At 41.5% G+C, this 27,925-nt stretch overlaps 1 protein-coding gene across 1 annotated transcript; it reads left to right on the forward strand.

Moving 5' to 3' along the window:
• Positions 1–313: 313 nt before the first annotated feature.
• Positions 314–27,911, forward strand: LOC102217738 (NLR family CARD domain-containing protein 3-like). Its single transcript, XM_023337896.1, has 9 exons — positions 314–329; positions 438–563; positions 12,683–12,761; positions 12,923–13,151; positions 13,294–15,085; positions 15,521–15,694; positions 21,148–21,321; positions 26,959–27,005; positions 27,155–27,911. Exons 3-9 carry the CDS (start codon positions 12,759–12,761, stop codon positions 27,676–27,678), a joined length of 2,943 nt encoding a protein of 980 aa, XP_023193664.1. The 5' UTR covers positions 314–329; positions 438–563; positions 12,683–12,758; the 3' UTR covers positions 27,679–27,911.
• The last annotated feature ends 14 nt before the right edge of the window (positions 27,912–27,925 follow it).

Genomic DNA, 27,925 nt, shown 5'->3' on the forward strand with positions numbered 1-27,925 from the left:
GGACTGATAGTAGAAGTGCAGCAGGTGATGGCAGCTTCCTCTGCCTCTCTGCTGTCTGACTGCATTCACCTGACACTGATATGAAGCAGAGAAGAAGAGCCAATCAGAGGAGGAGCAGCTGATCTTTTTCCAGCTCTAATGATGTAAAGGATGATCAGAGTTGATGTGCAGATGAATGATGTGTGTTTCCTCTGCAGGTGAAGGTAGAAAGTGTGTGTGAGCTGATGTGAATTCAGCAGCATGGATCAGTGTGAGGACAGAGAGGAGGGAGTCCCTCCCTCTAAAACCACTCTGTGTGGGGAAGATGAGAGCCAGAGCAAAGGTCAGAGGTGAGGTCACCATCTCTAACTGTCCACAGCCCTTTTCACACAGCGTTCACTATATCAGGCCAGAACAGACTTGGACAGATTAAGTTTTAATTATCATCTTACTGTCAGGATCCATCAGAGAGTCAAACCAAAACCAGAACCAGAACCAGAACCCAGCTGTGTGTCCTTTAAGAGCGACTGGTCAAAGGATGAGCCCATTGACTTTAAATCTCCTGGATCTCCACCATCAGAGAGGTGAGCTGTTTCTAACTGCTGTAACTGTTCAGTTTATATCTGTTATTATGACCATCCAATATTAATTTAACACACAAACATAAAAGGCAGAAGTGAATTTAATTTCTAGATTGATATTTGGATTGTTCTCTAAATCTAAATTAAAATTTATTTTCCAGACAGAGTAATGCTGAAAGAAAAAGGCTTTTATGAATTAATTTTATGATTCCAGTTTCATCAATGTGGTTCAAACATAATCCAGTGTAGTGGCTTATTAACAATTTCCACAGTTAAGCCAAAAAATATCTCATATGGATATCTTTCAGAACCAGATGAATGAAGCTCCATCAGATCCTCCTCTCAGTCATTTCAAACCAACATGCTTGTTTCAGAAACAGATCTTTCTGCTCTTTAAACAAGGCTGGACATTATTCAGGAGGATCAATGATCAGGAACATGTTGGAGGATTGGATTGGTTCCGATGGGACTCATTTAGAACATCTGGTTGATGATCTATTTGTGGAGTAGATTAAAAAATAATCAACTTCACAAAAGACTTTTAATAATAGTTTTTCTATAAGGATCCATCAGAGACTCAAACCAGAACCAGAGCCCAGCTGTGTGTCCTTTAAAAGAAACAGGTCAAAGGTTGATCTCATTGACTTTAAATCTCCTGGACCTCCATCATCAGAGAGATGAGCTGTTCCTAACTGCTGTAACTGTTCTGTCTAAAAGGTTTTTATTTCAAATGTGTTTGTTGAGAACTCAGCTCATTTCCCACCATTTCTATGTTCATATTTGAAATCAGGGGCGCAACTACATACTTTCTGAGGTGTATGCAAACATGTCATAAAAATCACTAATGACCTCCTTATGGCAGCTGACTCTGGCTTGCTGTCCATTCTTATCCTACTTGATTTGAGTGCAGCGTTTGACACTATTTGTCATGTCACCCTACTTAATAGACTGTCTTCCATTGGTATCACTCAGACTCCTCTAAACTGGTTTAAATCATATCTTTCCTGCCGCACTCAGTTCGTTCGGATCAAAACCTTTTCTTCCCAGCCTTCCTCTGTTACATCAGGAGTTCCCCAGGGTTCTGTCTTAGGGCCCCTTCTTTTTATTATTTATCTCCTTCCCCTGGGTAATATTTTTCGTAAATATAAAATTGATTTTCACTGTTATGCGGATGACACCCAGCTTTATGTTTCCAGTAAGCCCGCCTCCAACCTTCCACCATCCTCGCTTACTGACTGTTTGACTGAAATTAAATCCTGGTTCTCCTCTAATCTACTTAAGCTTAATAGTGATAAAACGGAGGTCCTTCTCATTGGTACTAAATCTAATCTGGCCAAAATCAAAAACTTTAGTCTTGAAATTGATAACTGTTCCGTTTTCCCCTCCCCTCAGGTAAAGAGTCTGGGTGTTATTCTTGACAGCACCCTTTCTTTCCAGTCTCATATTAACAATATTACTCGCTCAGCTTATTTTCATCTACGCAACATTAACCGTCTTCGCACCTCCCTTACTTCCCATTCCGCTGCCATTCTTGTTCACTGTCTTGTGACATCACGCCTGGACTATTGCAACTCCCTTCTGTTTGGTCTCACCCAGAAATCTCTTCATAAGCTTCAACTGGTCCAAAACTCAGCTGCCCGTATCATTACTAAAACCCCATCCATGCACCACATCACTCCTATCTTGCAAAGACTTCATTGGCTGCCTACCAAGTTCCGCATAGAATACAAAATTCTTCTGTATACTTTTAAGGCTCTTTACAATTTTTCCCCACTATATCTTTCCAATCTTATTCATATTGCCACTCCCTCTCGTTCCCTCAGATCATCCTCCTCCATCCATTTGTCTGTCCCCTCTGTCCGTCTTACTACCATGGGGAGCAGAGCTTTCAGTCTCTCTGCTCCCCAACTCTGGAACTCCCTACCATCTCACCTTAGAAACATAAAGTCATTCCCTAAATTTAAAACCGAACTTAAAACACACCTTTTTAGATCTGCCTTTTCAATATGACACAATTGGTTTGCTTGATTTTTTTATATAGATTTTTTACATAGATTTATATATAGATTTCATATAGATACATTGTTGTGTATTTATTCTATCTATTTTTAATTGCTACATTTTATTGTTTCTGTTACTTTTTGCTCTTTGTACGGTGTCCTTGAGTGCCAGAAAGGCGCCTTTGAAATAAAATGTATTATTATTATTATGTCATCGGAGCATAGGCCCTGGTCTGCCCGTCTATTGGTCCTGCCAGACATTTACACAGGCGGCACACAACTCTGACAATCCGTGACTGACATTTTTCTGTGTTTATATGCAGACAGAGGTACAGATAAAACCTACAGCATTGAGATCTGGACCAATCTATGGCTCCAGATCATAGCAGTCACCCAAAGGTTTACACACATGCGGCAGCTTCGGGTCGGGTTGGGATCATGAACCGGCCTGACATCTGAAAAAAGGCTTGAACTTTGATCAATTCTGCCTAAAAATTAAATAAAATTTCTGTATTTATCACCATTTATAGAACTGTGACAATGTTTCCTTTCTAATGGCTTTGGGGTGAAGAAAAAAAAGAACATGAGGGCCCATGTCCGTTTACTGGTCCGGACCAAATCCTCCCCCACACTTTGCCCAGAGCAGATCATTTTTGCTCAGGTCGAAAAATAATTTTTCTTTACCCTTTCAAAAGCGTAAAAGTAGCCATAAATATTGATGGCTTCTGATGGGTTTCAGGTCTCTGTTGGCTGTTGAAATTCATTTTTGTCTGCTAAATAACAAGGACATTAAAGTTTATTCATTGTGTTTTTCATTTTGTTTTTAACACAAAAATATTGTCAGCAGTTTGGCTGGTCATCTGTCCTACTCAGACATCTCTTTCCCGCACAATTTGTGGAACATGCAGCAAATATAATCTGTGCTGCCTTTTGGTTTTAGACCCATAGCATCCAGATAGCACTGCTGCACCGTAACGTGATGATGCCCTGGAACCATCAGGTTGTCCTGCTGCTCTAAATTGGCTTTGCTGGAGGATATTTGACATCTATTTTATCCATTATTTTTTTAATGTTCCAAATATTTGACCAGTAGTGATTTTTGTCATATTTGTCTATCCTGTAGCTGTATTGTGCGTAATTTGGACTTGTAATAAGTAGCTGAGCACAGGGCGCTCGCAGCTCTATGCACTGTGTGTACCTTGAGATTTTCCTTTAAGTAAAACAGATAATAATAATTTGTATTATTATTATTATTATTATTATTATTATTATTATTATTATCTAACCCTCTTTACTATTAAGAACATTTAGGAGAAAAAAAGATGTATTGCATCAAAACATTTTGTACGTAGCGAGTCTGTGTGAGTCCGTGGAGGTGCATGTGCCAAAGCCTAAATGTTATAGGTCAGTTTACTTTTGTAAATTTGGTGGCTTGGCGCTTTTTGTGCAAGCTAAAAATGAATGAGCGGAGTTTGAATCCTCCCGTAGTTCTAAAAGCGGTCGTTTGGATCCTGCCAGAGCTTTTTACTGTGTGCACAGTTCTGGCGGTTCGCCGGTTTATGAGCTTTTTGTGTGTGTGTGTGGTTTGGCGAACTGAAGAGCTGACGGGTCACGCGGTTGGACAACTGTTTCACCCGCTGCTGATGCATTCACACCAATGATGTAATGATGACAAAACCTTCATACAAATACGGTCAAATACCGTCGATCTCTGTATTCAGTTTTTCTTAGGTTGGCTGCTGGCATTTATCCTCTTTTACATTTTTCCAGACTCCAGTTTTGAAAATGGAATAAAGTCCATTCCGCCATCTAAATGTTCTATGTAAAGCTGCCTTCTGCATGTTCCCCACTGACAACTTAACATTTTTTTCTGATTATTTTCCATCAAATCTCTATGACTGCAGCACATTTAATAGCAAACAATCATCAAATCTAGCCAGACTTGATGGCCGAAGTTTATTGTTTACTTCGGGACGCATGGTAGACCCAAAAATATTGTCCTCCAGGTAAGGAATCAAATCAAATCAAATTTTATTTGTATAGCACATTTCAGCAGAAAGGCATTTCAAAGTGCTTTACATCATATCAAACACAGAAACACAAAGTCATCAAGTGGGGGGTTTTTGCTTTTGCATCCATAAAAGGTTTACTGGTTACACTCCTACTGTGTTATATGGAACGAAATACCTATTGGTATTTTTATTCCCACTCACACAGTTTAAAATGATGTAAACAGCCTTTCAATGGGCTTCCGGCACAAGGCTCCGTACACCTCTTTAACGGAATTTTGAGCAGGGACTCCGGCGTCCCTCATGGATTTTTGTGCAATTCTATGGTACCTGTTAGTGTCTAGAATTTACAAGGTTTGTGTTATGCGCAGTGACCCTCAGTCACTCGTCGTTTTGCTTCCGGCACCAGGCTCCGTACACCTCTTTCACGGAATTTTGCTCTGGGACTCCATCGTCCCTCACGGATTTTTGTGCAATTGCAACATAGAATCAACAATCAAAACATGACATTAAGTCAAGTTCCATCATTAAATTTGTAATTAATTACGTTTCAAATACAATCCTAAACAGGTGGGTTTTTAGTCGAGATTTATAGGAAGTCAGTGTTTCAGATGTTTCACAGGGATGTTTATTGTTTACTTCGGGACAAATTGCGACAAACCCACTGAATTGATTGGCAGGTGCCATCGTATCAACTGAACAAGTGTGCATGCCTGACATTCAAAGTGCGTAACAGAGGTGACGAAGCACCCCATGGCCCCCCACCTCAAAAATGAATCGCCCCCCACTATGACATAAACTTGTACAACTCATCTTTAGTTAAAGCATCAATAATGATAAAAGCACTGTTCGTTATCATGCAATAGTCAGCCCCGCCCACTCCTCACAACTCCTTTGGGTTGACTACTGTCCAGTTCTCCGTCTAACAGGTCCGGAACATCTCTAAGACCTGGGTCTTACCCTAAAGGAAGTCTATGAGAGATAATCTGTTTAAACTGGTGGCGAGAGAGGCTCGTCTAGCTCTAACTACCTTTGATCCAGAAGTTACGACTCTCTACAGTTAAGGAACAGTCAACTGAGTAGCCCTCACAGCTGCGTAGCCCCAATAACCACTTCTGTTAACGGTAGCCCCCTCTCTAAAATAACCTGCACTTGGAAACGGCTAGATTAGATTTAGTGACTTAGATTCAAGTCCCAGGGTCGTTATTTTTATACTCACTAAAGGAAAGTCCGAAGCCACCACATTACTGGAATCATGTACACTAATTTTACTTTAACTGGAGAAATTAAAATAATCAATGACTCAATTAATTTCAATGTCCACCAACCTCTACAGAATTTTAAAAAGATATATTTATTAAGCAAGCTTTAGCAGGGATAAGTGACATACAGATTAATTATTAGGGATTACAATACTAATTTAAAATAATAAAATCAACATAAACCCAACATTTTATCCTAACTCTTTTCCCTGACCTGTGTCACTAATAAACTGAGAGAGGCTTTTGGGGAGCAGTCCAACTCATACCCCGATGGCAGTTGATCTCGGCAACAAAAGTCTTCAATTCCTTGGTCAGAATCTTTTTTCCTTGTGTTGTAAAAATCCTCTTTAGAATAGAAGCAAAGCAGAATTGGTCATTATCCTTTGAAGCCTAATTCTTTATCCCTCCAGGAACCTTTGTCTTATCCCCAAGTCCGTTGCAGTGGATTTGAGATCGTTGGGTTGAGGCAGAGTCGGCGGTAAAATGAGGAGCCAGGGCTGGGGCTGATGGATCTTGTCCCTTCTTAGCGGCATGAAGTCTCAAGTTCCCCGTGGCTCCAGGGTGCGGTCCTCTGCTGATCGTTTCTCTGCATCCTCTTGTTGACTCGTCTTCAGCGCCGCGGACTAAGAACAGTTTGTTCCTCTTTCTGCCGTTTTTATACTATCTCAGCCCATGGTTGTGTATGGGGAGGCGGCGTACGTGACTTCTTGAACGTTCTATGAGTCTATGGAAAGTCCCAACCTTCCCCAACTGTTAGCCCTTGCGTAACTTACAGCGTTAACCATCATGTGAACTTCCTCTTTTTGCGAGCCATCTGGCGTCTTTCGCAATCGTACTCCTTGAAACTTCCCTGCTCCCCCACTCTACTCAGCTTGCCTATTGTGACACAGTCTGAGAACAGGACCTCACTCATTACTTTAATTCCATCTTTTTAAATCATCACATTTCTGTTAATTCATTATAAATCACTAACACAATCATCTTATCATTTACAAATCATCATAACTTTGAATATGATTCTAAACCAACACAGCTCTATAATCCATTATTAATGATCAAGTATGATTGTAAATCAACACACATTTCTGTGATCCAGTATTAATTATCAACTATAATCATCATGTTATTGTAACCATTACAGTTCAAAATACAAAAATACATTTCAGAAAATCATTCAGTGTTTAAATGTGCACATACATATTTGTCTTTAATTATAATTAAATCAAACTGCAAGATTACTTTATTTCTCTCAGGCCTTTATTAGGGTGACCATATTTTAAATTGGGAAAACCAGGACAACCTGGAGCAGGGGGGGGACTCCATACATTTGCGCTTTGGCATGTTGTTGGCGTACAGGGCTGCCCACACTGACGCGGTTCAGGGAGTACGTCACACGCAGCGCAGTGCCCTAGTGCCCGTAAATTTAATGGTCCAATGAAGGAAATTTTAAAAAACAGGACATTTCCTCACTTTCTAAAAAAAACCCGGGACGCCCGGGACAGGACGTGAAATATGGACATGTCCCGGGAAATACGGACGTTTGGTCACCCTACCTTTATGCTCTGTTTTCTGCGTGTACCTGGAAAGATCTCACAACCCTATGCCAGTTTTCATGACAGTACATATATGTGAATAAATCGCTGCCTACAGGGCTATTAAAAAAAATGAAACAAAACAGGGCAATATTTCATCATTTAATATATAAGTAAGCCGAAGAGCCACTTCTGTTAGCTTGTGTCTAGAACCGCCTATGGGCTGCAGGTCTGAGGCATTTTTTTTAGCATTCTATCATACTGTATGTTTTCTATCATTCTTATAGCTTGATAGAAAGCCTGATCCAAACTGGCCACCCACATTAGTACAATTGTAGGAACCACATATATATATATACATTTTTGGAGCTTAATACAAAATGTTATTTTGTGTTTATGTGAGTTTAATTTTTTTACTCTGCTATTTGACAAAGATAAGCATCTGTAATTGTATTGTGCTTAAGCTTATGACATGGTGCCTTTTGATTGGTTATTGACTAATTAGTTTATGAAAGATGAAAGTACTTGGTATTGTAGAAGTCTGGCACCTTGAGAGTAACACAGTCTTTTGACTGTCACTTTCTATTTGTTTTGAATCTGTTTGTTATTTTTATTTTCTCTTAAGTTCAGTAAAGACTTAAAGTTGACTGTCGGATTCAAGACCTCTTTTTTTTAGAAGAAACGTGTTGTGTACGAAAGAGCTTTAAGGGGCTAGACTAGTGAGAGCTTGCCGCACTTACAACAATGGTGAAGTAATATTGACCACAAAATACTGTATTTATAAAAGATATCAATGTTTTTCCTACAAAATCCTAACAAATGTTTTAAATGTTGAAAAAAATAAATGGTTTCTCTTCACAATTTTAATTCATTTATTTATTAATCTATTTGTATGATTTGTTCTTTAAATAGCCATTTATGTTATTTTTCAGTCTCAGGAAATGACTGAGGGATGAAGAGACTGATGTCTGGTTCTTTAGGTTCTGACGGGTCTGTGGTGTTCCGCTCCTGACCCGTTCTGTCTGATATCAAACAACCCACTGTGCGCCACTGAATATCGCCAACACATGTTTTAATGCCCTATTAAACGTCACTGTGATTGTTTAGCATGGAATTTGTGTCTTCCCACTCATGTCTGTATTTTTGCCAGAGGTTTTGCTTCTAAGGGCGGTGTAGTATCGGGTTGATAGCAGCTCACCGCTGCTGCGTAGTGTCCGTCTCTAAGCAACCGTGACAACAGCGTCAGTCCGTAGGGTTGAGAGGGGTCCTATTTAGGTTCCGCAACGACAATTTAGCTGACCTAACTATTTCAAGAGTTTTCTTTTGGTCATTATTATTACACTTATTGTTGAGATGTGTGTGATGGGTGTGTCTACGAGACACTCATAGCAATACGGAATAAATCATGTCCTGTATTGGTTCAATATGGGGCGGAGACAACAACCACCTGTCATTTTAGGCTAGCTTAAGCTAATCTGAATATTTACAACTCTCTTTTTGATACACTGACATTACTTACCTACTGTCTTTCAACCACTTTGAAAAGCTTTTATTCGTCTCTCCAATATCTTTATCCCTTCCCCCTCTTCCATTTTCTGTTTGGTGCCCCGGAGTTTCTTTCTGCCGCCCCATCTCTAGCTCCCTGTTGTTGAGTGCATTACTACAATTCAAATTTAAAAAACGCTCCTCAGCGAGTTCTCAAAGGGATGCATGCCCAAGCTACTTGTATGGGACGGGAGAGCGGCTGGCAAGAGGGAAGGGGTGCCTAATCAGTGCTGTTCCTCTGTTATTGATCATTTCATACATAAACAGCTGTTAAGTACATAAAATGCTGACTTGAAAAAAAATTCCCCACATCGTTTTTGTGCCCCCTCTAGTGCAGCGCCCCTATGCATTGCATACAGTGCATAGTCACTTTTTGCACCACTGTGTGAAATGGTGTGTATTTGGTGTTCCTTAGAACCACAGCATTGATAGCTTAGTTCACCTTTCTCTTTAGAGTCAATTGGCGGGTTGTTGGTTCAATCCCTGCTCCACCTTCCTCTGTTGTTATGTCAGTGGAAAGACACTTCACCCACCTTGGTTACTTGTGGGGGTCACAGGGCCCAGTGGCACCGGTACATGGCAGCCTTTCTTCTTTCAGACTGCCCCCAGGGCAGCTGTGGCTACTGTCCAGTAGCTTGCCACCATCAATGAATGACTGTAGTGTGAGTCACTTTGGTGTCCTCTGGACTAGATAAGGTGCAAAACAAAGCCATTTACAATTAATCAAAGTGGAAAGAATAGATGTTAAAGGCATCCTGGATGATGCTGCATCATGTTTAACAGATATGATCTGTTAAACAAGCCCAACAGGAGTTGGGCCTCCTTGATTAGTTGCCATCATTAAACACTTTCCTCTTCTTAAGGTGAAATAATTAGTCTGGACTGTAGCTCTCTCTGATTGGTTCTCTGTTCCATGTTACTAACATAACTGGACTGTGCAGTCCCTCTCATTGATAATGATTTAATCTTCTTTCACATGGAACAAGTTGGACATTCTTTCGTTGTTCCTAACCTGTTCTGCCGTCTTATCTGAAAGTCTTCCTCAGTTCTAGTGTTGAAGAGTTTCAGTTATCCTCAGCTGTATTTGGAACAATCACACGTACTTAACCAGTGACTTGGGGTTGTTTCATTACATGAGTTTAAAGGTGTGGCATTTTCTTCTTAAATATATAATTGGATTCAAAACATCTCATTTGAGCTTCAGACAACATTGCAGAACTGAACAAACTAATGACGAGTTTAGAAACTCTCTGGTCTGAATCCTTCACTATACCTACACTGTGTGCACAATTATTAGGCAAGTTTTATTTTTGACCATATCATTTTTATGCACATTTTCAACTCCTTGCAGTATACATGGAATGCTTATTGAATATCAGCTGATGTGTATTTATTTAATGAGGAAGGATGGGGCCTAAGGAGATCAACACCCTATATCAGTTTCTTAATTCCGGTCCTAAGGCCCCCCTGCCTTGCATGTTTTGGGCATTTTCCCTTCTGCCACACACCTGGATTGTATCTGCGGGTGATTAATAGCCTTCTGTGGTATTTGATGGCTGTAGAAGAGGCCAAGCAATCATCTGAATCAGCTGTTCTGAAATAGAACAACTGATTCAGATTATACTAAAAAATGCAGAGCAGGGGGTCCTGAGGACTGGAATTGAGAAGCACTGCCCTATATCAAGGTGTGCATAATTGTTCGAAAGCTTCTTTTACTCAAGCAAAATGGGCCAAAAAATAGATTTAAGTTACTCTGAAAAGTCCAAAATTGTAAAACGTCTTTCAGAAGGATGAAGCACTCTTGAAATTGCTAAGATTTTGGGATATTATCACAGAACCATCAAATGTTTTACTGCAAATAGTAAACAGGGTCGCAAGAAATATGGATAAGTAATGGCCACAGAGCTCTACTTCACATCAGATGCCTGCAAGGTGGAGGTGAGGTACTAGTATGGGCTGGTATTATTAAATATGAGCTAGTTGGACCTTTTTAGGTTTCTTCATGCAGTGGTGTAGGAAAAAGTTTGCATCTTTCAAGAAGACCATGATTTTTATTCAGGACAATGCTCCATTACATGCATCAAAGTACTCCACTATGTGTCTAGCCAGTAAAGGCCTTAAAGACGAAAGAATAATGAAGTAGTTCCCTTCCTCACCATACCTACATCCCATTGACAACACCTTCATATCTTCATATCTGGGTATTGGTGATGATGATCTGCTGCTTCCTAGCTCCATGTCAGGCTAATGGTGGAACACATTTCCACAACCCACTGTGAAATACTGGTAAAGCCAGTCTGGTCCATTAGGATCATTTACTGCTCCACAATGCATAATGAAAAGGAAGCCTGCTTGGCTCCTGCCTGCCTTTGTTCCCCTCCAGTAAACTCTCCCTTGGTTCCCCTCCAGTAAACTCCGCCCTGAATTTACCCTCCAGTTTGAGTTGTTCTTGTTGTTGTAACTGTGACTGTCAGGTTTGAATCACCTAGAACAGTGGTGCCCAAAGTTGGTCCTATAGGGCCGGCATCCTGCATGTTTTAGTTATCTCCCTAGTGGTAGAAACAACCTTTTCAGCATGTCAATGTTCTTTTTAGGCCTATTAATGAGTCATCATTGGATCCAGGAGCGTTAAACCAGGGAGAGAACTAAAACTTGCAGGATGCCAGCCCTCGAGGATCGACTTTGGACACCACTGACCTAGAACATTGAAAAAATGCAAGAAACAGGAAAAGACAAGAGAGTTAGATTCTTTTCATTCACGAGGAGAACAGACAGAGATGTGCTTCAGTCACAATCTCCACCTATTCTGAGAGCACATTTTGCTGCACCTCTCTTTTTATTGAAAATCATCCCCAGTTACAATACACGTTTCAGCTCTAATCAAAACATGTGCAGCTGCAACTTGATTCACAGTTTCATAAGATAAACTAGAACATTTACTACAAACAGTATAACTGTATCAGCACCATTACGCTATACACTATCGTATTATAAACATGAAGAATAGGATGTCCTTCTGCTGAGCAGCTGTCTGATTAGAACAAGCTGGTGCCAGCTGTCTCTGCATCCTTCAGCAGGGCCTGCTTCAACATACTCAGAAACATACAGATTAGTATTTATATAGGTAATTATTTTAATTCTATCAGTGACTTAAGTTCCTTTGTGCTGTCGCTATGCACAAAGGAACCAGCAGGACTTGGTTCCTTTGTGCACTGTGAGAGCAGTTCAGCAGGGAAGGAAAGCTTCATGATGTGTTTGTCTCTGTGTGGACAGATATAATGTGAACTCACTGGCTTCCAGGGATCTACAGGATTCATTTTAAAATCCCCACTATAACATCCAGGAGAGGATCCCACATGGACACACACCCATATATCTCAGATCTCCTCCATGTCCACATCACCTCAGATCTAGTTATCAGAACCTGATGGATGTCCCACACTGTCCTGAAGACCTGTGTGGACAGAGCTTTCACTTCTACTGTCCCCAAGCTCTGGGAAACTGTCTCCACCAGCATCAGATCTGCTGACAGTGTGGACTGTTTGAAGTCCAAGTTCAGCATCAACCTTTTAAAATGTCTTCTGGATGATTTTGGTGTTACTGCTCTTCATCCTTGTAGTTCATATTCCTCCTTTTAACTTCATTCCATTTTGTTCATATGATGCTGTTTTTCTGCTTCAAGTACATTTAATGTGAAAGTCTTGGTGAGTTCAGTTGTGAATACTGCTGGATGAATATTTAGTGACTTCCTAATTGTTCCTGGTTCTTCCACAGAGTGGACCAGCAGAGCTCAGAGGTTCCCAGTGGTCCATCTGTCCTGCAGCATCATACACAGCTGGACTCCATATTTATGGTCTGTACATTAACAACAACAACTTTTCCATGGGTTCTGTTCACAGTCATCTCCATGCTGCACTCTGTAGACCAGAGGACTGTCAGTCTGTCCAAAAACCATCTGGTGTTTTACTCTATGATTTCAGTCTGATGTTTCCTTCATCTGTTATTCTGTTCCAGCTACTGGAGAACAACATTGTCACTTTTCTGAAGAACGAGCTGAAGAAGATCCATAAGATCCTTAGTCCAGATTACTCAGGATGTTCAGAGACTCAGAGAGAAGATGATGAGGTGTTGGAAGGTGAGGATGAAGTGCAAAGGAGGAGCAGCAGAGAGGCAGTGATGAAGATCACACTGAACTTTCTGCTGAGGATGAAGCAGGAGGAGCTGGCTGACCGTCTGAGGAGCAGTAAGAGGATTTCTACAAAGGTTTAACCTGATGGATAAATTACACATTTTCTGAAATTTGAAGAGATGAATCACATTTATGTAAAACATCTTCAGAATATGATTGTATTTAGTTCTTGATTTTACGTTTTGTCTTATTTTAGAATGTCTTGCTGCAGTTTGTCAACATCAACTTAAATCTGGTCTGAAGAAAAAGTTCCAGTCTGTGTTTGAGGGGATTGCTAAAGCAGGAAGTCCAACCCTCCTGAATCAGATCTACACAGAGCTCTACATCACAGAGGGAGGGACTGGAGAGGTCAATGATGAACATGAAGTCAGACAGATTGAAACGGCATCCAGGAAACCAAACAGACCAGAAACAACAATCAGACAAGAAGACATCTTTGAAGTCCCACCTGGAAGAGATCAACCAATCAGAACAGTGATGACAAAGGGAGTGGCTGGCATTGGGAAAACAGTCTTAACACAGAAGTTCAATCTGGACTGGGCTGAAGACAAAGCCCACCAGAACATCCAGTTTATATTTCCATTCACTTTCAGAGAGCTGAATGTGCTGAAAGAGAAAAAGTTCAGCTTGGTGGAACTTGTTCATCACTTCTTTAGTGAAACCAAAGAAATCTGCAGCTTTGAACACTTCCAGGTTCTGTTCATCTTTGATGGCCTGGATGAGAGTCGACTTCCTCTGGACTTCCACAACAAGGAGATACTGACTGATGCTACAGAGTCCACCTCAGTGGACGTTCTGCTGACAAACCTCATCAGGGGGAAACTGCTTCCCTCTGCTCTCCTCTGGATAACCACACGACCTGCAGCAGCCAATCAGATCCCTCCTCAGTGTGTTGGCATGATAACAGAGGTCAGAGGGTTCAATGACCCACAGAAGGAGGAGTACTTCAGGAAGAGATTCAAAGATGAGGAGCAGGCCAGCAGGATCATCTCCCACATGAAGACATCACGAAGCCTCCACATCATGTGCCACATCCCAGTCTTCTGCTGGATCACAGCTACAGTTCTGGAGGATGTGTTGGAGACCAGAGAGGAAGGAGAGCTGCCCAGCACCCTGACTGAGATGTACATCCACTTCGTGGTGGTTCAGACCAAAGTGATGAAGGTCAAGTATGATAGAGGAGCTGAAACAGATCCACACTGGAGTCCAGAGAGCAGGAAGATGATTGAGTCTCTGGGAAAACTGGCTTTTGATCAGCTGCAGAAAGGAAACCTGATCTTCTATGAGTCAGACCTGACAGAGTGTGGCATTGATATCAGAGCAGCCTCAGTGTACTCAGGAGTGTTCACACAGATCTTTAAAGAGGAGAGAGGTCTGTACCAGGACAAGGTGTTCTGCTTCGTCCATCTGAGTGTTCAGGAGTTTCTGGCTGCTCTTCATGTTCATCTGACCTTCATCAACTCTGGTTGTGATGTGATGAAAGAAACACAAAGATCTAAGACATCTTCATTACTCAACAAATCTGACCTAAAATCTCTCCATCAGAGAGCTGTTGACCACGCATTACAGAGTCCAAATGGACACCTGGACTTGTTCCTCCGCTTCCTCCTGGGACTTTCACTGCAGGCCAATCAAAGACTCCTACAAGGTCTGCTGACACAGACAGGAAGAAGATCACAGACCAATCAAAAAACAGTTCAGTACATCAAGAAAAAAATCAGTGAAAATGTATCTGCAGAGAAAAGCATCAATCTGTTCCACTGTCTGAATGAACTGAATGATCGTTCTCTAGTGGAGGAGATCCAACAGTCTCTGAGTTCAGAAAGTCTCTCCACAGATAAACTGTCTCCTGCTCAGTGGTCAGCTCTGGGTTTCATCTTAGTGTCATCAGGAAAAGATCTGGATGTGTTTGACCTGAAGAAATACTCTGCTTCAGAGAAGGTTCTTCTGAGGCTGCTGCCTGTGGTTAAAGCCTCCAACAAAGCTCTGTAAGGACACAGATTGTTACTGAAGTTATTTTTAATGGATAGAAATATGCTAATTATGAGGTAAATATTCATGTTTCAGTTTATAAATTGGTGCAATGTCTCTTCAAAGTGTCCCACTGGGTGGATGCTCAAAAAAGAAACAGACTTCCTTCAGCAGCTGAACATAATGTTACATATTCAAGCAGCAAAACTCCTCCACTTTATGTTAAAATTGAAATTGGATTAATAGTTAATTTTGGAATTTTATAACTCTCTTTCCAACCTCCTTGTTTCCTGTAGTTCTGTCCTTTAAGTCTAGAGGCCGAACTGTAGAATAAACCATTTCTCAACAAGAGAGATACTTCCTTCCTTGTCCAATAAAAACACTGTTGATTTGAATGAACAGAACGTTTTACGAATTATTTAATAACAGATTTCTTTTCTCTGTCTCCTCAGACTGAGTTCCTGTAACCTCTCAGAGAGAAGCTGTGAAGCTCTGTCCTCAGTCCTCAGCTCCCAGTCCTCCAGTCTCAGAGAACTGGACCTGAGTAACAACAACCTGCAGGATTCAGGAGTGAAGCTTCTCTCTGCTGGACTGAAGAGTCCAAACTGCAACCTGGAAAATCTCAGGTAAAATGTTGTCAATCCTAGTGATTTCTATCCACTAGCTGCTAGCAGAGATTGCCAAAAGTATTTGACCATCCATCCAAATGATTGGAATCAGGTGTTCCAATAACTTCCATGGCCACAGGTGTATGAAAGTAAACACCTAGGCATGCAGACTGTTTTCACAAACATTTGTGAAAGAGTGGGTTGCTCTCAGGAATTCCTTAAGGATCTGGATGTTGTAGGGTTGTGTTGGCTGACATGACTGGAATATTGCATAGACATCAGGGGCAGTTCCCCTGGATTGGCAGACTGGAGTGGTGGTCTGCCTGTTCAAAATGGGGGACAGCGGGTGTGCTCTATTATAGTGGGGTCACACTCTTAAGCCTCCCTGGCCATTTTTATTCAAGGGTCTTGTTTTGTGGACTTGGAAAAGGCGTTAGACCGTGTCCCTCGGAGAGCCCTGTGGGGGGTTCTCCAGGAGTATGGGGTACCAGGATCTTTGATACAGGCTGTCAGGTCCCTGTATGACTGGTGTCAGAGTCTGGTCCACATTGCCGGCAATAAGTCAGGCTCATTTCCGGTGAGAGTTGGCCTGCCCCAAGTGGAGGATTTCAAGTATCTTGGGATCTTGTTCACGAATGAGGGAAGAAGGGAGCGGGAGATCGACAGGCAGATTGGTGCAGCGTCTGCTGTGAAGCGGGCGCTGTACCGGTCTGTCATGGTGAAGAGAGTGCTGAGTGAAAAAGCGAATCTCTCAATTTACCGGTCATCTACATTCCCACCCTCATCTATGGTAAAGAGCTTTGGATCATGACTGAAAGAACGAGATCGCGGATACAAGCGGTTGAAATGGGTTTTCTCCGTAGGGTGTTTGTGCTCTCACTTAGAGATAGGGTGTGAAGCTCAGACACCCGGGAGACACTCAGAATAGAGTCGCTGCTCCTTCACATCGAAAGGAGCCAGTTGAGGTGGCTAGGGGCATCTGGTCAGGATGTCTCCTGCACGCCTCCCTGGTGAGGTGTTCTGGGCATGTCCCACCGGGAGGAGGCCCCGGGGAAGACCCAGGACACACTAAACATTTTATGGATGCAAACTCGACTAAAAACCTACCTGTTTAGAGGGCGTGCCGTGGTGGCGTAGTGGTTAGCGCGACCTGTATTTGGAGGCCTTGAGTCCTCAACGCGGCCATCACGGGTTCGACTCCCGGACCCGACGACATTTGCCGCATGTCTTCCCCCCCTCTCCTTCCCTGTTTCCTGTCAGCCCACTGTCATATAAGGGACACTAGAGCCCACAAAAGACCCCCTGGAGGGGTAAAAAAAAAAAAAAAAGTTAAAAAAAACCTACCTGTTTAGGATTGTATTTGAAATGACTTAGACTTAGACTGACTTTATTGTCATTTTGCATGCACAGGGTGTATACAGAATGAAATTTCGTTGCATACGGCTCAGGACAATGTTTTGAGGTTCCAATGTTGTGAGGTTACTCCAGAATAAAATAAAAAACAGTATAAAATATGAATATAAATATGAATATAAAATATAAAGTGCAGGACTGACAGTAAAATGGAAGTTACTTAGCTATATATATGTGCAAGGTTTGAAGTGGAGACCAGTTTTTGAGTGCAGTCCAGTTAAGAGTTCAGCAATCTGATGGCAAGTGGGAAAAAGCTGTTTCCGAACCTGGTGGACCTGCACCGGATGCTGTGGAACCTCTTTCCAGAGGGCAGCAGGGAGAACAGTCCATGGTGGGGGTGTGAGGCGTCACTGACGATGTTTCGGCCTCGGGACACGCAGCGCTGGGATGAAATGTCCTGAATGGAGGGAAGGGGGGCCCCGAAGATCCTCTCTGCTGTCCGCACCACTCTCCTCACGTTCTTCCAGTCGGAGGCGCTGCAGCCTCCACACCACACAGAGAGGCAGCTGGTCAGAATGCTCTCTATGGTGCTTCTGTAGAACGTCTTGAGGATGGGCGGGGGCAGGTGTGCTCTTCTCATCCTCTGCAGGAAATACAAGCATTTCTGTGCCCTCTTGACCAGAGACGTGGTGTTCACAGTCCAGGTGAGGTCGTTAGTGATGTGCACCCCCAGGAATTTGGTGCTGCTGACCACCTCCACAGCCTAGCTGTTGATGAGCAGTGGAGCGTGGCTGGGCCGGTTCTTCCTGAAGTCAATGATCATCTCCTTCGTCTTGTCAACGTTCAGGATCAGGCTGTTGTCTCTGCACCAGTCCACCAGCTGCTCCACCTCCTCTCTGTAGTCCAGGTCGTTGTCGTCTCTGATGAGGCCCACCACCGTTGTGTCGTCCGCAAACTTCACGATGTGGTTGGTGGCGAACCGGGGGACGCAGTCGTGTGTCATCAGCGTGAACAGCAGAGGGCTCAGGACGCAGCCCTGAGGGGAGCCTGTGCTGAGGGTGATGACATTGGAGGTGTGTTGTCCGATCCGGACTGACTGAGGTCTGTCGGTGAGGAAGTCTAGCAGCCAGTTGCGCAGGGGGGTGCTGAAGCCCAGGTGTCCCAGTTTTTCTGCCAGATGCTGTGGGATGATTGTGTTGAACGCTGAGCTGAAGTCCAGGAACAACATCCGCACATGAGTGTTCTTCTCCTCCAAGTGAGCCAGGCTCAGGTGTAGGGCGGAGGAGATAGCATCCTCAGTGGAGCGGTTTCGGCGGTAGGCAAACTGGAACGGGTATAATGTGGGGGGGAGTCTGGAGACAATGTGTTCTTTTACCAGCCTTTCAAAGCACTTCATCATGATGGGAGTCAGTGCCACAGGCCGGTAATTGTTGAAAGAGGTGACTTGAGGTTTCTTTGGCACCGGAATGATGGAGGCAGTTTTGAGACAGGCTGGCACTGTGGCTTGGTCCAGTGAGGTGTTAAAAATGTCTGTTAGGACACCAGCCAGCTGACCTGCGCATTCCCTGAACACCTGCCCAGGTATGTTGTTGGGGCCTGGGGCCTTCCACGGGTTGACTATTTTCAGAGTCTTCAACAAATCGGCTGTGTCCAGGCAGAGTGCCTCCTCTTCCTGGTGGGGAACAGTTTTCTTTGCCGGAGTACTGTTCAGTGCCTCGAACCTCCCAAAGAAGTTATTGAGTCCATTTAGAAAGTCAGCATCAACTTCACCCACTGGGGGGGAGGATGGATTGTAATCTGTGATCACCTTTATGCTTTGCCATATACTCCTGGTGTTGCTGGTGTCGTGGAAGAACTCCTGTATTTTCCGACTGTGGGTTCGCTTTGCTAACCTGATAGCACGGTTCAAGTTGGCTCTCGCTGTCCTCAGTGCCTCCTTGTCGCCAGACTTGAAGGCTGAGTTCCGTGCTTTTAGCATTTCCCATACCTCCTTAGTCATCCAGGGTTGTTGGTTGGCCCGGGTGATAATGTTCTTAGTGATGCTGACGTCCTCTGTGCACTTGTTGATGTAGGCTGACACAGTCATGGCGTACCCATTGATGTTGATCTGGTTGTTGTAAGTGGCTGCTGCCTTGAACATCTCCCAGTCAGAGCACTCAAAACAGTCCTGAAGTGCCTCCATGGCCCCCTCAGTCCACATTCTCACCTACTTCACTGTAGGTTTTGTTCTGATCAACAGGGGCTTGTATGCAGGAATTAGCATAACAGATAGATGGTCTGAAGAGCCAACGTGGGGGCGGGGGGCTGCTCTGAATGCTTCTTTGATGTTGGTGTAGGATAACAAATTTATTGATGGAACCTGATTTAATGTTGTGTTTTGATTGTTGATTCTATGTTGCATTGTGTTTCTGTGTTTGATATGATGTAAAGCACTTTGAAATGCCTTGCTGCTGAAATGTGCTATACAAATAAAATTTGATTGATTGATTGACTGGAGGGAATATGTCTCTCTGCTGGCCTGGGAACGCCTTGGGATTCCACCGGAGGAGCTGGAACAAGTGGCTGGGGAGAGAGAAGTCTGGGCCTCCCTTCTGAAGCTGCTACCCCCACAACCTGACCCCTGATAAAGCAGAAAAAATGGATGGATGGATGGATGGAAGAAGCAAAGGCATACTTAATTTTGTATTACTATCAGCTTCAATAGCCCCTCTGCTCTCGGCTCGCATACAGAGCTGTCAGCTAGTGGCAACACTCAGCCCCCCCAGTTTCAAACTCTTTTTATTAAAGTAAGAGGTAGAGAGCTAAACATTATCAAAATATTGGCCACATTCGACAGAAAAAGGAGCTAAGTCTATGAAAGCAATGTAACTAGTTTTGATTTAAGGCATAACAATGCAGTTTCTCATGATTCAGCTGAAGTAATTAAATGAACAAACTGTGGTCTGATTTTTGTTAGTGTGTTTCTTCCTATTGAGCAGTGAAGGTAAATAAAATGTGTTACATGTCTTTTGCTTTAAGTATTTACTTACTGGAAGGTTTTTTGTTTGTGCTGCAGAGTCACAGCTAACAGCTAGCTCCTCACTTCAGCAGCTCTTATGGAGCCTGTTGCTCCTCGTACACTTTGGACTGAACCATTGTTCTAACAATTGTTTGGGTACCTAAAAATTCTTATTTTTTTCTTAGGTGAATGGCAGATTTACTTTGTTCTTTGTTTCTATTGTATTTTTATACTGATATTGTTTAAATACAAATGTTTCTTTCGTGATTTCTTTGGGGGGGGGACAATTCCAAGATGGGGGGATCCAGACCCCCCGACCCACCTGGGATTAACACCGATGTACATACAGGTCAGCCTGTGTCCAGTTTGTGTGAATAGAGGTGCACACGATCCACGCTTCATAGATCAAGCTGTGCAGCACGAGGCAACATGTACAGGCTGCAGCTGTGTGATTGGTCCACTCTCCTGGTTTTAAATGCATCAACTATAAACTTATCTATAGAAATAAATCTGCTCCACCAGGCCAGTGAAACGCTCAGAGCAACAAAGACTCTTGCAATCCAGCTTGGTAAGAAAAAAAGAGCATTATTGCAGATCCTTCCAGCAGTTGTTAGACTTTCTAACCAGAACTGCTCCCAAAAAACTCATTAATTATTTACATCCTGGCTGTTACATGCATTCTTTTTAAGTGTCTGTCTATCTTACATATGATTATAAATTGCCCTACTCAGCTGCATATTTTTTCAAACTGATTATGCTGATTGTGGTGTTTTTAGTAAATGTACAGCATTATTATTCCTCTATAGTAAATGTGTCCTTACTCTACAGTCTCCTATTATTTTTTGTTTTTACCTTTTCTTGAATATCTGATTTTTCCATTTACCTTAAACTTGTTGCTGGTAAATCTGAACTCCCTGCTGTGGAAAAATGAAAGATGTTTCTGTTCTGAAATGTTGATTTTCATTACTCATGTAACAGAATTAGAGTGTTATTACTATTTCATCTTATTGACAGGTTAATTTAATGACATTTTTCCTCTCGTGAAAATGACCAGTTCAGACCTTGGGTTCTACCTCAATGTTCTCATGTTCTCATCATGTGATGAATTGTGTGTCTGCAGCTTATCAGGCTGTTTGGTCTCAGAGGAAGGCTGTGCTTCTCTGGCCTCAGCTCTGACCTCCAACCCCTCCCATCTGAAAGAGTTGGACCTGAGTTGCAATCATCCAGGAGACTCAGGAGTGAAGCTGCTGTCGGCTGGACTGAAGGATCCACACTGGAGACTGGAAGCTCTCAGGTATGGAGGAACCTGCTGCAGGAACAGAGAAGGTCTGATAGAGGAGGAAGAGGGAGAAATGTCTTTAGTCAGTCTGCTGGGAAACATTTAGTTTGAAGCTCAATGTTTAGTTTGATAATTAAATATCTAGTTTACAACCATGACATTTATAAATTAATGGATACATTTTTTTAACCTAATTTTGTCTCTTATGACAAGCTAAATAACTAAAATGATTTCTGTTAATGTTGACTGTGTAACTTTGCAAACAGCCGCCCATTTAAACTGTAGGAATCTTTCACATGGTGCTGAATGATCCTGGGAAACCGACCCATCTACTGGAACCACAATGACATGGTAGTAAAAGCAGCAGGGGGCCAAATAAAGCTCCATGTGGAACCAAGAGGTTGGAGAGAGAAAATCAGTTTGAAACTGTTTCCTATCAGAGTTCAGTTTGTCTCTCTGTCTTCACAAACCAGGAGCATCATGGGCTGGGCGGGGCTTCCACTGATGGATCTACTGAGAAAATACAAGAAGCTGATTGGCTGATGGACAGGAACTTAAAAATATACTGATAAATAACATCATAAAGCAGATATTATTGGTATTGAAGAGACATTGCAAAATGTTTCAGTGAGAGGAAGAAATTAACCGAAATATGAGCAACATCTAGAAAAGATTATCTATGTTCAGAGAAACAAGTAGAGGAACTGATCTAGAATATGTAGCAATAGAGACAATAATAAATGCGATGAAATTAACAATTATGAAAGTTAGATTAGAATCAGTTAATCCAGATTAAAGGTGTAGATAATCAGTAATATGTGGTAATATGTGTATCTGCTGGGATCTGACGGTTGACGGTGCTTCAGGGAAAGACAACGGGGGTGAGTGATTCTTGTTTAAAAGTGGCGAGTGACTTAAAAATATTGCACGAAGTCCGTGGAGGACGGTGGAGTCCTTGCGCAAAATTCCGTGGTTAGGTGGACGGAGCCTGCATGGTGCTTTCCTGTTCTGGGAGACGGGGCCTGACGAATACCCGTTGTAAAAAGGATGGCGGAGTCCTGCGAGAACAGGCGCTTAAATTCCGCAAAAAAAAAAAAAAAAAAAAAGTGTGTGATTGTGCGAGTGATTGGAGGTATAAATACCACTTGGTATTTTATCTCATATAAAACAGTAGGATTGTAACCAGCAAACCTCTTGGGGATGCACAGGTAAGAACCCCCACTCGAAAGAGTTGAAGCATGGGTTACCTCAACAGGTTGTGTCAATTGCTGGCCTACTGAACAGAACCCCAGTTTTGAGGACTCCCTAGGCGTCGACAAACTGGGCCAAATTTCATAAAAAAATGGGGAAAGGGATAAGTAAAAATAAGCCAACAGACAGTTTAACATCAAATGACTGGAAATATGTCGAAAAACAGGATCCGGGTAAAATAAAACATTTAGATAAATGGATAACAAACTATAACTCTGACGGCAGTCTAAAAAAAAAAAAAAAAAGCAAAGTCAAATCCAAAGAAAATGCGCAAAGAAGGGTATGACGATGTAGATTTTTGGTTAGAATTAGCACTAAAAGGGAAGATGGGGAAAGATATATTTGTCATATATCATATTATATGTCATATTTGTCTGCAATAGTAGTGCTGAGACCGCATGTGGTACTTTTAATGTTAATGGATGGGACAGAACTATAGGAGCACTAACTTCTACTGCCATAGAAGCACATAACACCAGTTTTAAAGTCCCTCCACTGGCTCCCTGTAGCTCAAAGAATAGACTTTAAAATACTGTTGTTAGTTTATAAATCACTGAACGGCTTAGCACCACAATACATTGAAGATATGCTTTTATTGTATCAACCTTCCAGACTTCTCAGGTCTTCCGGTTCTGGTCTGCTCTGCATCCCCAAAACCAGAACCAAATGAGGAGAAGCAGCTTTCAGCATCTATGCACCACAAATTTGGAACAAACTTCCAGAAAACTGTAAAACAGCTGAAACACTGACTTCTTTTAAATCTCAACTGAAAACCCACCTGTTTAGAATTGTATTTGAAATGTAATCAATTACAAATTTATTGATGGAACTTGACTTAATGATTGATTCTATATTGTGTTGTGATTCTGTGTTTGTAATGATGTTAAGCACTTTGAAATGTGCGATACAAATAAAATTTGATTGATTGATTAATAAAAGAGAAGTTCAGTTAGATTTCCATGATGATCTACTGATGACAGAAAGGATTTTAAAAAAATATTTGATGGAGCTCCAGACAAAATCAGCACCAAGAAGCAAAGATGAGAAGAAAAGTAACTCCATGTTGGTCAGATGGATGTTTAAAAGTTATGGGAGAGAAAAATAAAGAACTTCAGATTTTAAACAAAACTCACAACTTTCAGGATTTAATAAAATGTAAAATACATAAAAAGTGAAGAAAAAAAATCATGAGACAAAGTAAGAAAGTGAGGATTTTAACAGTTTCATCCATTTAGTAGTTTGATCTCCACCAGGGGGCGACATCTGGAAAATGATCCAAAGAATGAAAGGAATCAGGAGAGAATGGAAATCCCTTGTTTTCCAGAAGAAATGAAGAATTGCAGTGAATGATGGTGAAAAAGTAGAATTGTGCTCTGTTGACTGTGGTAGAAATTAAAAAACAATAATAAGACCTTTTAGACAGATCCAAGAAAAAATTAATGTGTTTAGGTTTTCAATACCTCGGAAAGCTTTTTTGATTGTTCAATAAAATTTGGGAAAAATTCCCAACGAAAAAGGCAGAGACCCTTCATGTTGGAAAACCAGGAAAATATCCATCCGACCAATCAGATTCCAGATTCACAGCCCTGACGTCACATTTCGGAATAACAATGGAATCATAATAAGAGAAAGAATCAAGGGCGAAGGAACGAGTCTGTCATTGAGGGGGATGCATATAGGAAACCTGATAGATCACTAAATAGCTTGAGTCCTATAAACTCAATACAGCAGTTTGACCAGCTAAAGTAAAATTTAAAAAACAAGTTTTGTTCTTTAAAAACTCTTTACATCAGTGCAACTGTTTGATCTACAAAATAAATAAAAATGATACTTTTCACATCTAACAGACACCTTAGCTCCTCCCTGATAACTCAATCTCACTTTCCAGCCCTGCATTCAGCAACTTACCAAACATGAGCAATGAAAAACACTGAGGCAAAAAGCCTAAATGTTTTTTTCTCCTGTCATTTTCAGCCACAAACATTTAACTAAAATATCTACTGACATGTTTCTGTCTCTGCCTCCCTCTCTCTGCATCCTGATGTCCCTGCAAAGATTCATGTATTTACAACAGACACTACAGTAATGTACAGGATCAGAATGTGAATTAACTAAATATAAAAAACTATGTTTTTATCATACAGAATGAGAATTTAAACAACTTAACAATTTTCAGATGTATAGGTTATTATACATCTGAACTCTATTTACTGAGTAACCCGTTTCTGACAGCAAAACATTTCACTCATTTATTTTTAAATCTCTCCTTAAGCGCTTTTCTTTTCATGTCTCCTAACCATTACTCTTACAGTGTGGACATAATGAAAAAAAATATTGAAATGTTGAAAGAAATCAACCTGACATCAGTCGTCACATGTTCTCCTTTCTGGTTCTACTGAAAATTGACATAATTTTTCCATCGTCACACCCTGAAACTCCACCTGCTCTCCTGTCTTCCCTGACCTGCTCTCCTCATAGTAAAATAGTTTAGTTTATTTAAAAATTAAAACCGGTTAATACATATTTCAATAAACTAAATGAAGACTCACCAGAGCTTCTTCGTTTTTCTTCAACATCATTCTAGCACCGCCATTCTCCTGAATATATAATATAATATAATATAATATAATATAATATAATATAATATAATATAATATAATATAATATAATATAATATAATAAACATGTGAAGTGGTCAGTATCATCAGGTGTTGTGTAGCCGTTGCTAAAGGCTAATTTTGCTGCTGTTTCAGCCTCATTGTGATGAAGTAAAACATTGTGACTAGAGTAGCTAACTTTTAGACAAAGTTAGTAGTAACATTTTGAACTGTGAGTATTCCAGAATTAAAACGGTTTAACCAAAAATATTTCGTTATAGATGTGAAAGTAAAGTGACAGCAAGATATTATAAACAAACAATGTTCATGGCAACATTCCTGACAGACTGTTTACCTCTTTCACATGGAGTTTCTGACTCCTGTTGCCTTTAAGCCCTCTGAGCCTTAAAGGGGGGCCTTCAAAATAAAAGCACACGAGTGGAAGATTTCAAAATTCTTCGCAACTTCGGTGAAATTATTAGGTGAGACGAATGTGACTGTCACCAGTATTGGGGGGGTGATACGTCCCCCGGTTCCTCTGCCTATGGAATAATAACATTTTATTGATAAAGTAGAGGGATGATATCAGCCCATCAGATGGTTTAGAAGAGGGAGAGGAAGCATCATGGGACTGCAGAGGTCCTTCACCTGATCCTGGTTGTTGGGACAAGAACTTTGTTACTGAACTTAAGGACATTTTTCATGTTTCTGTACGTAAGTAGATTTAATGGTGGGAACTTTTACTCCACATTTTACAGAATCTGTACTTTCTACTTCACTACATTTCTACAAAGCGTTACGATAGACGTTACATTCAAGTCGCTTTGTGCTTTTTGTTTATTTTTTTTTTCGTTAGTTTGAAAGTAATCAATGATTCTGGTGCCGCCTTTGCCTCCCTGATATCAGGAACTGCTAGCTTTCAAAAATTCATCATCAAATCTGAAAAACATATGGAGGAAAGTTAAGCTGCTAAACGCTGTCTGAGTTTTGGGTGTTAAATTGATTTAGGTTAGAGAAGTTTTATGTAATCTTACCAAGCTTCTAGTTTAAATCGACTGCAATAAATAAAACAATTAAATAGTTGTAAGCAGCTGAACTGGCAGTAACATTGATTACTGCGGTCGGGGCGCATGGAGCGCAGCGTCTCCTGCCATGAATGTCCCAGTAACGTTAAACTCCTCCACATCCTGGTTACTGAATTAATGTGAATAAGGTTGGAGGTGTTTGTCAGAGGTGTGTGATGATGGAAGCCTCTCCCTGGTTTGTGAGTCTGAGCTTAGAGATCAAATCTTTGATTCTTGTTGAACTCTTTGTTGAATGTAATGCAGCTTCTCCTTTTTAATGTTTGTATTTCTGGATATTACAGTGAGGCCACAGCAGGTTTTCAGCAGCAGGGCTGTTTAGTGTTTCATTCCTTCATCTGTGTGTGGGAGTGTGGATGGAACAGGTATCCAGGTGTTGTGTCAGAGTATAGATTGATTGTATTTTAATGCTGATTATTAAATCAGGTTGAGCTTCCAGAAATGTTTCCTTAGTTTCCTGATGTCCTTTTAGGCTTCAGTGAGTTTCTTCAGGTTGTTACTGAGGGATTTCCTTTCTCCTCTCTGTTGGAGCTTTTCCTGTGTTTGGAGAAATGAGTTGTGCTGCAGCAGCACCAACTGTCCTTCCTACATCCACTGCAGTTTGCAATCCAAATGTTGGACTGTTCCTGTCTCAGTGGAGGACAATGTGTGTCTGAGAGACATGTAATGTCCATGTTTGCTGCTGAAAGAGACTGATGGTCTGACCCCCCTCCTCCTTTCAGGGTGGAGCCTGCTGGAGGCCGATTCTTGACACCAGGTCCATGGAGATGTAAGTGTGTTTTTCATCTGACTCATGACAACAAAGCAGCTCACATTCAACCATCTTCAAACTGTCACATCACTCATTCAGGAGTCATCATCAAAGTGTCAATAAATGATCAATAACTGCAGCTGGATTGTGTTTGTTCTCTCCATCAGATTCCTGTCAACTCACCATCGACACAAACACAGTGAGCAAAAAACTCAAACTGTCTGAAGACAACAGGAAGGTGACATGTGTGACAGAGCTTCAGTCATATCCTGATCATCCAGACAGATTTGATCGTCCTCAACTGCTGTGTAGAACTGGTCTGACTGGTCGCTGTTACTGGGAGGTTGAGTGGAGAGGAAGAGTTTATATATCAGTGAGTTACAGAAGCATCAAGAGGAAAGGAAACAGTGGAGACTGTTTGTTTGGAGGGAATGATCATTCCTGGAGTCTGAACTGCTCTGATGGTGGTTACTATGTCTGTCACAATAACAGAGAAACTCGTCTCTCCTCCTCCTCTGTCTCTAACAGAGTAGCAGTGTATGTGGACTGTCCTGCTGGCATTCTGTCCTTCTACAGAGTTTCCTCTGACTCACTGATCCTCCTCCACATCTTCAACACCACATTCACTGAACCTCTGATTCCTGGATTTACAGTCTGGTCCAGTTCTTGTTCCTCAGTGTTTCTGTGTTGAGTTGAATCTAAAAAGTCTAAAGATTTTCCTCCTGTCAGAGAAACTCTCTCACTGTTGAACAGATAGTTCAGTCTCTACAATCTATTTCTTGGTGAAACAATTCGGATTGAGTCCTTGGAAAATTTTTCTTCTTCCTGTCCTATAAAAATGGAAGCTGAGATTATTCCAGGATTATTCCAGGATTTTTCCAGGATCCTCATGTTTTTCTGTTTGTTTCCAGTCAAAGCTTCACACTGAATATCAAGAT

This window comes from Xiphophorus maculatus, chromosome 8, assembly GCF_002775205.1.
Source record: "Xiphophorus maculatus strain JP 163 A chromosome 8, X_maculatus-5.0-male, whole genome shotgun sequence".
Classification (NCBI taxonomy): Eukaryota; Metazoa; Chordata; class Actinopteri; order Cyprinodontiformes; family Poeciliidae; genus Xiphophorus; species Xiphophorus maculatus.